The 14,594-nt window shown below is 37.8% G+C and overlaps 1 protein-coding gene across 1 annotated transcript in view; it reads right to left on the minus strand.

The window, feature by feature from the left end:
- stx8 (syntaxin 8) overlaps positions 1 to 14,000 on the minus strand; it is a 45,809-nt gene extending 31,809 nt beyond the window's left edge. Inside the window, exons 1-6 of the mRNA XM_080881137.1 lie at positions 13,867 to 14,000; positions 12,490 to 12,589; positions 12,299 to 12,393; positions 11,989 to 12,099; positions 8,537 to 8,670; positions 7,479 to 7,571 (exon numbers count right to left, since the gene is read on the minus strand). Coding sequence (XP_080737263.1) covers positions 7,479 to 7,571; positions 8,537 to 8,670; positions 11,989 to 12,099; positions 12,299 to 12,393; positions 12,490 to 12,589; positions 13,867 to 13,883 — 550 coding nt within the window. The 5' untranslated portion in view covers positions 13,884 to 14,000. The remainder of the gene's footprint in view (positions 1 to 7,478; positions 7,572 to 8,536; positions 8,671 to 11,988; positions 12,100 to 12,298; positions 12,394 to 12,489; positions 12,590 to 13,866) is intronic.
- Positions 14,001 to 14,594: the final 594 nt, after the last annotated feature.

The following is a 14,594-nucleotide window of genomic DNA, read 5'->3' on the forward strand; positions in this document are numbered from 1 at the left end:
TTCCTCCCATGGCAATCTTCTAATTCAATTAAATTCTTCTGATTCAAAAAGGCAGCAATGGGTTGAGGCTGTATCCGTCATCATTCTGAGCTGAATGAGTGAATTAATGTCTGGACAGTTGTGTGTCATACTGGGAGTGTGGGAAAAGAAAAAAACAAGCTCCAATAAGTCTCACAAAAATTAGCAATTGCTGTATATTATATTATCTATCTATCTCTCTCTCTATCTATCATGGGTCATGATGACTCATGAGTCATGGCTTAGTCTAAAAGCCGTTATTTTAAAGGTTACAGGAATACTATATGTAAAATTTGTGTAATCTATAATAACAAATGGCAGTAAGGTGGTGTAGAATAAGACACTCTAAAGCACACAAAGATAGATTACTGGCAATAAAGCCAAATTCATCAAAGAACACCTTGCCCAGTGAGTGTTTGTTTCCAACGATGTCTCATCTGCTTATAAGACAGTGGTGGGAAAGGTTGTTGAAATCATACCTTCTGGATTTTTCCCCCCCATTTTCCTCATTAGTCTACTCTTTTTTGGTAATATGCACAATTAATAGTTTGTGAAAAAGCTTACAAGTGCCAGTATGGTGGCTATGTATATTGTGAGAATTGATGGACTAGCTAGAGAGTGGAAGGGAACCTCGCCCAGTCTCCATACAGGCCTGTTGGTAGACATCTGGAAGGGATCCGGGTCTGAAAATGAGCTAAGTATGATAGACCACAACTCACTACTGCATCATACTGTATACTGGGCTTCTTTGAGTGCCTGTCCACATGCACAGCATGTCTGTTAAATGTGCATCTAAGCACTTTTAAACATGCATGGACATGAAAGCTAGAAAGCAAAACAATAAACCTAGAACAAAATCAGGTCCCCACAGGAGTCGAATCAATCTGTCTCCGCAGTTAACATGATAAAGTTACTACAAAGCTGGAAGTAAGAATAACTAGCCGCATGCTAATATCTCAGCTGGCAGATTCTGTCCATTACAGATATACAGATACTCTTATTTTTCCATAGCCATTCATTTTCAGTGAGACAGAAGCAGGGGTGTACTATAACTATAGGTTTTTCTACTCTTTCTTATACACACAGAATATTCTGATAATATGATTTTGTCCAATTTTGTATGCAGTTTCTAAAACACAGGCAGCTGACTTCAACACAGTTTATTAGAGGAACTAACAAAGTCACAATGCCAAAGAGGCAATACTTGAGCTGAACAGACCATAAAAAGATTTTATTTTAGATTTCTTTTCAAAAGAAACATCAGCACCCACAAACCTGCAACGTCAGGATCATTTGATCCACAGACCTGTGGTTCGGGTGGTTCTTAATGTACTACAATATCACTTACATTATGATACAGAGAAACTAAAAATGAGTCACCATGATGCATAAAAAAGGCACAAACTGCTTTAAAACTGGCTTCGTCATAAGTTGGCCACTAGAGAATACCACTTTCAATTTCACACTTTGTTTTTCCATTGATGTTGGACTTTTGACATTATTGGTGGTTAAATAATAAAGAATATGTAAAACGCTTATACAAATGTGTTTCCTGTTGTTTTCGATGGCTGGAAAAATCGCTTAAAAAATAACTAATGCATAAAATTGTCACAATGTGGTACAGAAGTTGTATGTTCACAAAAGATTTTGTTTTACTGTGAAACCTTTTGATGTGATTTCAGTATTTGCTGAGCAATGGCTAACCTTCTTAACAGTGGCAGGTGAGATGGCTAAAGCAAGCACAAATGTTTTTCCGGGTGTCTCCACCATGACTCTCTTTTACCACTTTGACAAACCATTTTTCTTTCTGGAGTACGAGCAATCCTGCCACTGGCTTTTTAATGTGGGGCCTTTCTTGCAAACATCTATCACCAGCACACATTTGCTCCAGATGGATCGAGATAAATCAAAGTCAAGATGGTGAACAAAGACTGCTGCTTGTAATGCAAAAAACACATTGGGGGAAAAAAAGACGGGTGAAAACCTACACGTTAGGATGTGGGAAATTATTTTATTCTATTCCTTTTTTTGGTTGTTTTGGAGAGTCAAATCTCCTTATAAACACCTACGTTTTTCATACCCTTGATTGCCATGGAAATCTTGTTAATTTCCAGCATCAATATTTTGCTGTACTTAAAATTTTTTAAATGCTTTATTCAAGCAACAAGCCGGTCAAAAAGAAATCAATGTTAATAAACAGTAAAAGATATGAAAACTTTGCAGTTAGGGATTACTTCAAAGAACAAGTATGTGTGATAGAAAGTAACCTACTGGCACTGAGCCACCGTGTCAGAAAAGCACATAAGGAAACATTCAACCTTTTAATGTATGGATTTTTTCATGCAACCCACCACAGAGTGAACAGGACTACCAATGACTATCACATTGAGATCAATCACTGTTTATGGCGGAACTCCTGGAACATCGAGAAATTCTACACAAAAAAGCCAGTGTAATCACAAAAACAGTCAAGAAAGCTTTTCTAAATAAGAGAAAGGGTCTTAGTCCACTGAGGGGGGACAAAGAAAGCATGATTGATGGAATGTCTTTAGACGTTTTTCCATTAGTGTCTCAAAATGTTAATTTCTTTACTGTTCCAAACTAGATTATTCATCATTCACTATTGGTGACCCTCATGCCACTGTCAGCCCCCTCTCCTTCGCAACTTTATCAATAAGACACCAAAAAGGCCTTAGACAAAGATGGATACCAACATGGATAAATAGAGAAATAAGAACACAGGGACTCGTGATTGATTATGGCATATTTCTGATAGCCCCAAAAGTCAGGCTGGACAGAGCATCTTCATTTGGCTGGCTTTTGTTTTCCCATCAGACGTACGTCTATTAAGTTTAAAAAACCACTTTAAAGCCCTTCACGATGTCCTTAAAGTTGTCATTTTCTTATGAGAAATGAAATTATGAGAGTGTGGAACATTTTCCCTTCATCCTCTGTAGCTCTCAATAATTCACAGTCACACACCAGTCAGCCAATCTGGTGGTCACATAAGATGATGCTCTTTTTCGGCTCATTGCAAGCTTGACATTCCTTTGATGACAACACTTTTCTGGACATCGCTAACTCTACGCGTTTCCATTTCGTCTGGAAAACACTACTCACTAGTACCAGCCTCGTTTTCAAACCAAGTGAATCAAACAAACAATAAATCAATCAACAGCTCTAACCACACAGACTTTCTGCCAGTGCCATCATTAGTATAGTTTATTTGCTCACTGAGCTGTTTCTAAAAGTAGGAGCAACCAAGAGGTCTGCGTTCTCTGGGGTAGCTGCTGATGTCACTGTGCAGCAGTGAGTGCCTCTCTCCTCTCCATCTACTGTTTATTTGAAGTCATTATTCCTCCACATATTGGCCCTTTAAACGCTCTGCTAGAGCAGAATCAAATCAGTGATTTAATAATCAGCTCAAAATTACGTCTACTGTGATCTGTTTTAAAAAAAACAGCTAAAAGATTAGTGGACACTTGGCAATTAGCACACTTCAGTCTGGGTGGCGACATGCATCAAAAGGTTACACAAACTGACCCATTGCAGCGGCCATTAAATATCAATAATGATATCAAAAAGAACCAATAGTAGTTGGTAAATGTAAAAAGTAGTAAATGTAACTTGCCGATCGCAGACTGATAGTAGACCTATTCCATATTATGGCAACACTTATGGCAGGTTTCAGTGCCAGTGTTGGTATGTTTGACAATCTCACAGCAAAAATCAAATGAGTCATTTATTTGAATAACATAAGCTAAATACAAAATTCCTGACCAAAACTAAGCAGAAAACTTTCACTCTCTGCGTTTACATTTCCTGGTTTTTAATTACATATAAGATTTGAAAGAACATCCCTTTACCATACATGGCATATTTCACTTCTGCAGTATTTCACTACCAGTCAAATCCAATTCAAATGTGCAATTTAAAATCTAACAAACGAGACAGCCTCAAACTTTGGCCACCCTTTTCAAAAAAAAGCTAATTTAGTGAGCTTGCCACTGTCTGTCACTCATGAGTAAAAGACATTGACATGGACTGATGTCACCGCTCCAGGCCGCAATATGAGAAATATCAACACCAATAAAGCAAAATTAATGTTGATCTTTCTTGGTAGTGAGGAAAACTACAGCTGACGCGAGCTGTTTTAGTTGGTGTCGGACTATTTTCGGCAACATTTATTGTGGAAATGAGAACATAATAATCTTTGGCAACATTACATAAGAAACATTAAAAGAAAAAAACTGATGATGACATGTCATTTAACTAATTGTACCACATAAACAACAAGGATTGAATTTCGTATTTTACTGCAATTGGAAAGAAAAGTTAGAAAATGTGCAGTTTGCTCATTTTAGTCTTTTGCTCAACGCAAAGTGAGATAAATGGTCTGCTTGCTCATTTCTACATTTCAGTTCTTTTTGATTCAGTCAAACTGAAGGGTTGAGGGCTTTGGGTTCATCTTAAAACCTCTGAAAAGGGTCAACTTCATTGCTGACCTCACCCGGAATCGTTTCCCCAAAAGGAAATGACTGCAACCTCCACTGCACTTTGGTCATGAGCTAGACTTGACGAGCCAAACTACAAAGAGCTTAATCTATTTATAGGGAAACACTGCTACAGTACAGTGATCAGGGGGAAGAGGAACCCCACAAGACGGAAAGACAGCCGGACGCCGAGGTTACACGCCAACTGTCAAGATCAAGTAGAAGTCTTGACATTCTCCTACTTTAAAACTTAAATCCATTTCCTCTACCTCTCAGAAAACATTCTTCTGACTTTTTATGTTGTCAATTTTTATGTTAAATGCAAGTAAGAAAACTGCCTTGAGAAATCATCCTTTGTACAGAGGAAATAATTTCTGTATTTTTCATTTTTGATGGCAAAGAGCATCAAATAATTAAAGTTTTTATGCTTATATACAAATACAGTTTGTATCTAAGCAGGAGAAATTATAATATATCTAAGTTAGGAATACAGCTACATTTAATGCAAGTACTCAAAAGATCTACAGTTGTGTTGCTAGGATAGAGTAGTTTCAGTTTTAGTCACCGTTGTATCATTTTCCTAAATCAGTTCTAGAGACATTGTCACTAAGTAAATTTAAAGTGTTTTTGCAATTAAAAAACGAAATAAAAATATATAACATATTCATCCTTTTCATCTTTTCATCGTTTTCACCCCCCCAGTCTAAGGGGTACAGATATTACTGACAAGTGACGAACAAAAAAGACAACAAAATGGAAGAGAGTAAGGGGAAACATTTTTAAAAGGTTATGAAATAACAGTCTGCTGTCAACAGTGAGTGAGATGCAACTGAAAGGGCAGAAAAAGAACAATCATGGGAAGCAACATAAGAAGGTTAAAATAAAAAAAAAAAAAAGAAATAGTGGAAGAGCAGGCGCTGTAAATCATAACCTGGTGTAAACGAGTTAAAAGAACTTTAGTCCTGGCTGTAAAATGTGGACTGAGAACAAGAAAACTGTAAGAAGCTCAGACCGCTCCATCAGATGATGTTTATACACTTTAACAGCATCCCGCATGTCCCCAGATGCCAGTTTCCTTCACGCACCACAAACTGCTTCCATAACCAACACATACAGTGAGATTACTACCTAATATATTGATTAGCAGTCTTGAGAGGAGAAAAAAAGTAGTAACAAGTGAAGGTTTTTACATTTTTACTTCAGATTTGGTTCAGGTTACAACACATGGGGTCCATTACCCACAGGTGTCACATTTTTAGGCCTTTACAGCAATGAAGAATTCAACTACCAGCAAATCTATTTTCAAGATTCACGTGAGGCCTAAAAACAAGTTTTTGTTTCCAGTGCTAAAATAAAACAAGAAAAATAAATTTTAAGTTTCAACTCCCCCATTGTCCAATCAGGTTCATATTTAATAACAAAACTTTGCAACAAGCTGGGGAAAAAAAAACTTTTCAAGGCACAATAAACACACTAGTTGGATAATTGGAGCAATACTCTGTCTCTGATTCAGTGTGACAACAGGAAAGCAGACAAAAGTCATTCACATTTCCTTTCTTTCTATTCCCTTCACTGATCATTGTCAACCATCATCAGTTAAACACCTGTCATTTCCTCACAGCAGAAGGAAATGTTGGACGTTTTCATACCGAGATCATTCGGTTATACAACCTCTAGACTTGTTTGGGCACAACTGCTCAGACAGGATATTACAGGATAGTACAACGCCTCCTACTCCCAACTGGAAGCTGGTCATCAAAGCAGAACCATAACTGTACTAGGAAAAGGAAGAAAAAAACAAAACCACCAGACGAGCAGGTCCTATAAGGTTAATCAGACAGTCAACGAAAAGAAAAAAAAAAAATCATTCTTTTTACTTTAACTTGGCATCACACTACGAAAATTTGTTTTATAATGTCAACAACAATATAAGATTTAGGCTTTATCACCTATGGATCTCTGCAAATACACAACACCAATGTTTACAGTCACTGCTAATTGCTGCTACTTTGATGTTACGTGTTTTTAAGATAAGCTGGCTAACCACGGAGAGAGAAACCTTCAGTTTGAAGTTTACCCACTTATACTCAAGTGTCTGTGACAGAATCCTAGGCATAACGTCATTCAGCCTCACCACTCCCTTATTATTGCTGTGTGTTAAAATATCTACTTTCCTCTTTTATTGACTCTCACTTTTCCCCCCTGATTTTCACTAGAGGAACTGACAGATTAATGCATCTGTGCTTTCTGTCAGTGCAAACATTAAGAGATAGCACTCACGGTTACATTTTCTTTTTACAAAAAGTGATAAGATATGGATGTACTTCCTCTTGGTAAGGCCTCAGGAGGTTGCCTATTATCCACTCTAGTGTTTAGGGAGCAATGCATTAAAGTAATTGTTTACCAGTTGACAGATGTTCATCTTTAAATCTTGCGTCTCAAGTACCACCCATCTAAGTGAAAAAAAAAGAAAAAGTCTGGAGCAATGCGCTCAATTCTGTACAGCACATCTGCCTGTGATGGAAGCTATTTATGGATTGAGGAGTGATATTTTGCCAAAGAACCATTAGTTCTGAGTGAGCAGATCTGTTTTTTTCATTTATTTAAGCTGCCTTAGCACAGGCAGATGTATGACAAAGGACATTGGGGCAGACCTAAATGTGATGCCAGGTGCTCTGATAATAGTAGGTGTGTGCTGGGCACTGTTAGTTATGTGGTGGTGTGGGAGAATATTAATGTCCATGAGGCAAGTAGTTCCACTGCAGAAGAGAGGTATGGCTGACTGCTTTCACACTGTGTTGTGTAATGTGTCTGGAATTTGATGAATATGTACAGACACACACACACACACACACACACACACACACACACACACACACACACACACACACACACACACACACACACACACACACACACACACACACACACACACACACACACACACACACACACACAAAACCTTACCATTCTGTTCATCCAGTTCATTGCCAATCTCCTGGCCCATTATCTTCTGTCGGCTGATGACAGCTGCTAGTGCATCCAAGCCTGCATCCTGAGCTGAGATGAGAGGAAAGAAAACAAAGACTGTTACAAGCTTGACCATGAGACGAAAAATGAATCAACTGATTTTATGTATTGTAATTTACCATGACTGCAAAACAAGGCAAAATGAAATGAATGTGATGAATGATACACAAAAAAGACAAATGTAGTAGTGGTGACATATATATGTCGTAAATATTTGTGAAACTGGAATGACAGGCTGCTCGTAGAAGAGAAGAGAAGAGAAGAGAAGAGAAGAGAAGAGAAGAGAAGAGAAGAGAAGAGAAGAGAAGAGAAGAGAAGAGAAGAGAAGAGAAGAGAAGAGAAGAGAAGAGAAGAGAAGAGATTTGGCCTCTGCAGGTTTCTAAGTTTGACACACTCTTTACCACAGGAATGTTTTTTAACCACAAGTTCATGGGCTTGCCATTACCCAACTCCACCAGAAATCCCACGTGGGACACAAAACCTCCATATGGTTTGGTTTCATTGTCTTAACAGGAATCTCTGATCCCAAAATGACAATAACCAGAGCCGTAATGGAGACATTGCAATGAAGTGTCATATGGAATCAGGTGAACTAATGTCTGGGTGTTCAAGTCATGTCAGAGCCAAGAGACAGGGGGAAAAAAAACGGTGGTGAGTTTACGATATTCCTTCATGGTGTGAATTATGATGATGCAGTTATATACTTTGTTCGGTCAGCACAGGTTTAATACACATATGGTAGTGCCTGGGACTTACTCGTTATCTATTTATTTTGCTGCTTCCACCAACACTTTATTGTTATCTTCTTATGTTTACTAAGGCAAATAATACAGGATACTGTATAAATGCTACACGTGTACTGTACTTATATATATATATATATATATATATATATATATATATATATATATATATATATATATATATATATATATATATATATATATATGAAATTTACTATAATTTTAATTGTTCTTGAACAGTCATGTAGTTACCCTCAATGACTCGTTGTTGCTGCTGTTTAATCTCTCCAAAGGTCAGCCCCTTGGTCTCATCCGATTCGTTGATCAGCCAAGGGTTGGCTGAAGTGCCTCCACTGGCTCCTGCTCCTCCGGCCATCAATGTGGACCTGTGACATATAATCATAACAATTCTTAGTTTCCCAGCATTCTTCCGAAATAAAACAAACATAAATAGTAAAAAAAAAATAGGTCCATAATGAAAACTAAAAATTTGCTTTGGAAATTAAATTACTGATACTTTCCAAACAAAGCACAAGCAGCAGTTAAACTATGAAAGTAAAATGCACATCTGTACTATTACAGCAATTACCTATACCAGAAAAAAATCAATCAATTCTATGCTTTTTCTAGGATCTATGACACCCCCACAGATCACAGAAAAACACTGGTTATTTGCTTGTCTTTTAATGATTGAAAATGCCTCGGCTCTTGCAGTATGTAAACAGTGCATGTTAATCTGTCACAGAACTATGGACTGCAGAGGTTTTGCTCTGACAATGTGACATACAAGAAAGCTCTTTACACTATAATGTGCTGCGCTAAACAACCCTGTGTGGTTTGAAACCTATTCTCCTCCTAATAGCTTAAAGCTGTGTTTCTGACCCCCACCAGTTTTGACTGTCATGCTGTGATGGGTTCAGGGTCTGTGAGTGAGGCTGGTTTTAATTGCGTCTCTTCAGCGCTGTCTGTTGGTCAAACCCAACATAAAGGACCTGAACCACATACAGCTTTACCAGAAATCAAGACAGAAACTGATAATTTGACTGTACTTAATTTTAAGTATTTGCTGTTTTATCAACCTTTCAAACCCAGATGAAAACAGCTTGCTTTTTTTGCACAACTAACACAGAACACTACTTTTATCATACCCCCATTCACAGTCTGCTGACTGCTTCAAGTCACCTCTGAAGTAGCCACTAAAGTGCTATTAAGGCTATTCACAATGCAGGCAGGCGGAGGCTGATACAATCTGAAAAGAGGGTGAGACAAGGCATTTAGTCTAATCTCTCCAACAGGTTTGATTACTCTGAGACTATGTGCCAGGCTTCCACTTCCTCCATGCAAGTGTTTTGTGTGAAAATCCAATTAACAAGTCAGCAGGGAGCGCCAGAATCAGTCAAGTGGATCTCTTGGTACCCACAAAACACAGACTGCCACTGCAGAAGCCCGAACATCCCATTAAGGACTGAGTGACTTAGACAGGTGAGATTTAACTACTTCCAACTATTTCCACTGCAATAAAATACAATGGAAAGGTTCAGGCATAACAGTGGGAAGATGGATCCATGGGCCAGCAGGGTTAACGCAGGCTTCAAAATAGCCGCCTTCTTAGTCTGAAATGGAGATGCTTGGAATATATTGTTTTGGGGATGGATTAAAGTGTCCCTTTGGCAATGTTGTTCTACTTTTTTTCTATCCAAAGTTCTCACAAAAAAAGAGTTTAAAAAAAATCAGCTTAGATTATCCAGGCATGTTCAAATCTACTCCTTCCCACATTCCGTCCTCAGAGACCACACAGTGGGAATGGATCCTACCCACAAATCCAAATTACCCACCACATATCACCATTAAATTTAGGTCTCATTGAGCAAACCAAAAGCCATATGACCACATAATTACAGTTTGCTAATTTACTAGCAAATCTTATTGGAGTTTTTTTTTATTTTCAGAGCCTTTTATGTAATTGGGTGTGTGGTCTGTAAAAAGATGAAAGCCAGTGCAAAGCACCACTAAGCAGATCAATCACAAAACCAAAGCTTGTGAAAGATATCAGAGAAAGGCAGTCCCATCAAGGCATCAGCACACAGGTTCTCTAAAGTCTATTGAGCTGATGAAACTGAGAAACTTTGTTCTCGTATTTTGGTATTTTAGCTACTTGTCAAAAAAATAAATAAAATTAAATACCACCACAATAAAGCGTGCTGTACCAGGGATGCAACTAAAAAACAGCCATGAGAAGCCAGGGAAAGTTAACAACATAACCTCATCTCTTCCTGTTAAAGTAAATATCACCTGGCCCACACCAGTTAAAATCTTACACAAAATAATGACTCTACCTAAAGATTTGCTAGTTATCATGTCTGCCTCACAGCACTGTCAACCTACAATGGTGTAAAACAGTGGTTCCTTAAAACCACAAGACGAGGCAGTCTCACAGAATGAGGCAATCCCCTGAGACTCCCATGTTAGGGGGCCCGACTTCAGCAATGAAATATATACTTAAAGCCTGGTACAAATCATTTTCAATGTAATCTTTGTATATTATTAGCGCATTTCCTAGGAAGAGTAAGGGGAGGGGCATATTAGGAGACAGTGAGAGAGAAGGAAAGCAAGAGGACGAAGGTAAGAGAATGGTTTGGACATGTGCAGAAAAGTGATATTGGATATACTGGACAAAGGATGTTGAAGATGGAGCTGCCAGGCAGGGGTAAGAGAGGAAGGCCTAAGAGGAGATTCACAGATGCTGAAGGAGGACATGCAAACAGTTGGTGAGACTGAAAGAATGAAAGTGTGAGATGGAGGCACATGATCTCTGTGGAGACTCCTAAAGGCAGAACCTCACAGAAGTATCTGACAGGTATATGTGACAGCTTTGTGCAATGGCGCCATACAGATGTAGCTTGCTAAATAGCAATGGCCAAAATATCATTGAGGATTTATAATATGGAATCCATGACATCCATGTATATCTTTTATATACAGTGGTGGTATCAAGCTCTTTCCGTAACTAGCAGAATACGCTGTGTAAGTATACAGTATAGAGTACACTATGTCAATTGCTAGTAATAAACTTGCTCTTTCTGTTTCCATCATTTGCGCGTGAGTGCGTGCCAAATGTGTAATCAACAGTGCAAAGCAAGCAAATCCATTAACGAAAAAGAATTAGCTATGAACTTAAGCACCCTGTCAAAATGGTAGGCACACAGACTTTCCTCCGAGTGACAGCACCAGGGGAGGTCATACAGGATGTACAAAGACTCGCTGAAAGTTAGTGACCGGTGGCATATCATCAAAGCAGAGACCAGAGCCTATGACCTCTCAGGTCAAGAACACAGACAAGAGAATGAGGATTCATTATTTGTAATTGGGCAACCAGAGGTGGAAATTGTACTAAAAAAACTCTCAAAGAGGACAAGTTACAAAATGAAAGGCAGCGTGATCTGAGCAGGATGTTCATCAATCAGTGATGCTTGGTTTGCTTCTTCTGACACTGACCGAGAAGTGACAGAAATTTTCGGTGAACAAATATTCCAAAGTGGGCGGAGAAGTAAATAAAGTACTACGTCAAGCACTACTGTGATCAAAATATGTTAAGATAAAATGAGATCTTTGAAAGCGGGACAATATGTGATTAGTGATTTTTGCACTATTCACTTTCTTAACCCTTTATCCCGTTTATAATAACTTAACATGCCTAATGTTACCTGGAGGGTTCAGACTCTGTAATATCGCCCTTGAAAGTTGCATTTAGCTGCTTCTCTCTGGTTAGCAGGTCATCAATGAGATTCTGCCTCCTGTCAGCTTCAGACTGCATTCTGATGAGGTCATGATAAGGTCACACAAAAAATTTGCAATGCTTTAACCACTTTTGATAAGCAGGGACAAGTTATGTTTCTAAAACTTAAGCGTGTTGCATTATTGAGGTCATTTTCTAAGCACTCTAATGCCCCCTATTGGAACACCTCTGCCAATGTAAGCAAAGCAGGCTCTTCACAGTTCCAAACTGAAGGATACATGCGGCGAGACGAGGATGCCCGCAACAAACCCTCCTTGAGCTGAGCGATATTTTGTTTCAGCTTCTGAAGTGAAGCCCGTAGCGTCATGTTTATCTGAAAAGACAGAAGATAAGCTCACTACTAAGAACAATCAACAAGACAATAGGAATGTGAAGGCAATACTATTGTAATTATGAGGTAAGAGGCTACCTTTGCAGGGTTCCCCCCCGTTCTCTGTTGTCTGTTCCGTTCATGGATGTTTTCAGCTATTTCCTGTGCCAAGCGGCAAGTGGCATCGTAATTTTGTAACCTGCAAATGAAAAACGAGAATTAAAAACTTGAACTGCAACATCATCAAGTAGCCAAAGATGAAGTAGCAAAACTAAGATTAAAACTAAGCATTTTAATATAATCATGGATTTCATATATTTATTTTTTATAGTACTTTTCATTACAAGTAAACTTTGTGTGTTTAATATAAAAGATAAAAAACATGATGCTTTGTGTAATGGTTGTATTACTCCAAAACCAAACTGAATTTAAACTTTCGATCAACATCCTCACAGTGTAACAAATGTTGCTTGGCTGAGAAGTCATTCGCAAATCTTTTTGGGTCCCTGCGTCAATATTGCACAGAATTTTTTCCCCCACACACTGGGCTAAGAAGATGTTACCTGTTACACAAATGGAAGAACTGCATATGCATATATAACAGATACTCAGGAGACGGGGGCCTTTCCATCAATGATAAATACCTCTACTTTTGAACTGACACAAGAGGATGTGGAATTTTCTTTATATATCTTGATTATGCTTCCTTAATATCAATACTGTTGTGAAAGTCAGAATGTCTTTGATGAAAAAGTGTTTGCCCCCTTTCCTGATTTTTATTTTTATTAATTTTTTTGCATATTTGTCACACAGGTTTCAGATCACTAAACAGATGCACTGTATTTTAGTTTCGGGCAACTTCTTGTTTGAACCTTTTTTTGTGTGTAGGATGTAGCAAATGAAAAATAAATAAATAAAATATTTCTAAACTTAAAATGTATATTTTAATCATGAAAATAATGATTAAAGCATAAAACTGTGCAAACTAAAAATTTACCTATTGAACAATGGATCAAGTGAAGACTTTGGATGACGTATTGCCTTAATCGAAAAGCATGAGCTAAATGGCTATCAGAATCATTGTTATTAAATATTATTATTTAATATTACTGTAGCTTATAAAGCGTCAGAAACGCAGCACAAGCTTTGGTTTTATCATGTGACATTTTTAGCATTCCTTTTCCCCCATTCTCTAACGCTATTTGATTTGCTGTTATAAGTAGACCTGACGACGACGACAACAACAACAAATTGTTTTCTAATCCGAATCTAAAACCACCAAGCTACTTCCCGACACACGAAGCGATTACTTTTTAATCACGAAACAAAAATACATGTTATTTTATTTGGCTAATCTTCGTAGCTACCACTTTCGCTAGCTATATTCAAAGTAGTTACAATGCGTAGAAATAATATTTGTTGTCCTTAAAAATACGTCTGAGTCATTTTACTTTTGCATTCAAGACAATGACTTACCAGGCGTCCTGAGACATTATGATAAAAGTCAGCTATTAACCCAAGTTTGAACTAACTATCCGGCTGTAATCACCAGCAGCCTGCTTCTTGTTTTGACGAAACGTCACTACGGTAGGCGACAGGGACATATTTCCCAGGACTTCTACAGAGTGCGCATTGTAATAGCATAATGCTGCCCTCTATGGGTTAGGATTTGCTGTTAATTTTTGACTCACAGGTCAGTTAAAGTGTAGAAATTTCAGGGCTGTTCGACTAACTATTTGGGAATTTCAAACGAAAAAAAAAAAACACTTCAAGCAGAAATAAAGACTCATGGGAAAGCCTTAGACATGGATGACCTACAGTAAAATATAATTTAATATAATTATAAGATGTGATTTCAATTTTCCAAATTTAAAAAAAATCTGGATGTGTGCCTATGACTTTTAGATTGAGCTGCCTCAGCCTAGTCAAAACAACATTATGTTTATCATCAGCCTCTCTCTCCTTTGACTAAGTGCCTATTCCTCTTTCCAGTGTTTCCCTGTTCAATCTCTGTTTTTTCCTTGCAAATGCTGATTGATTCACTTTTGTTCTAGCAGAGTTCTCAGTTAATCATAGCTTCCTTGACAACAATGTCTTATCCAACTTATCATAAATGTAGTAGTTCTTTTATTCATTAGAACAACCAAGGATAAATGTTTTTGTTTATAATCTATCAGACCAGATCCAACTGTTTTATTACAATA

This window comes from Rhamphochromis sp. 'chilingali', assembly GCF_963969265.1.
Source record: "Rhamphochromis sp. 'chilingali' genome assembly, chromosome: 4".
NCBI classification, from domain to species: Eukaryota; Metazoa; Chordata; class Actinopteri; order Cichliformes; family Cichlidae; genus Rhamphochromis; species Rhamphochromis sp. 'chilingali'.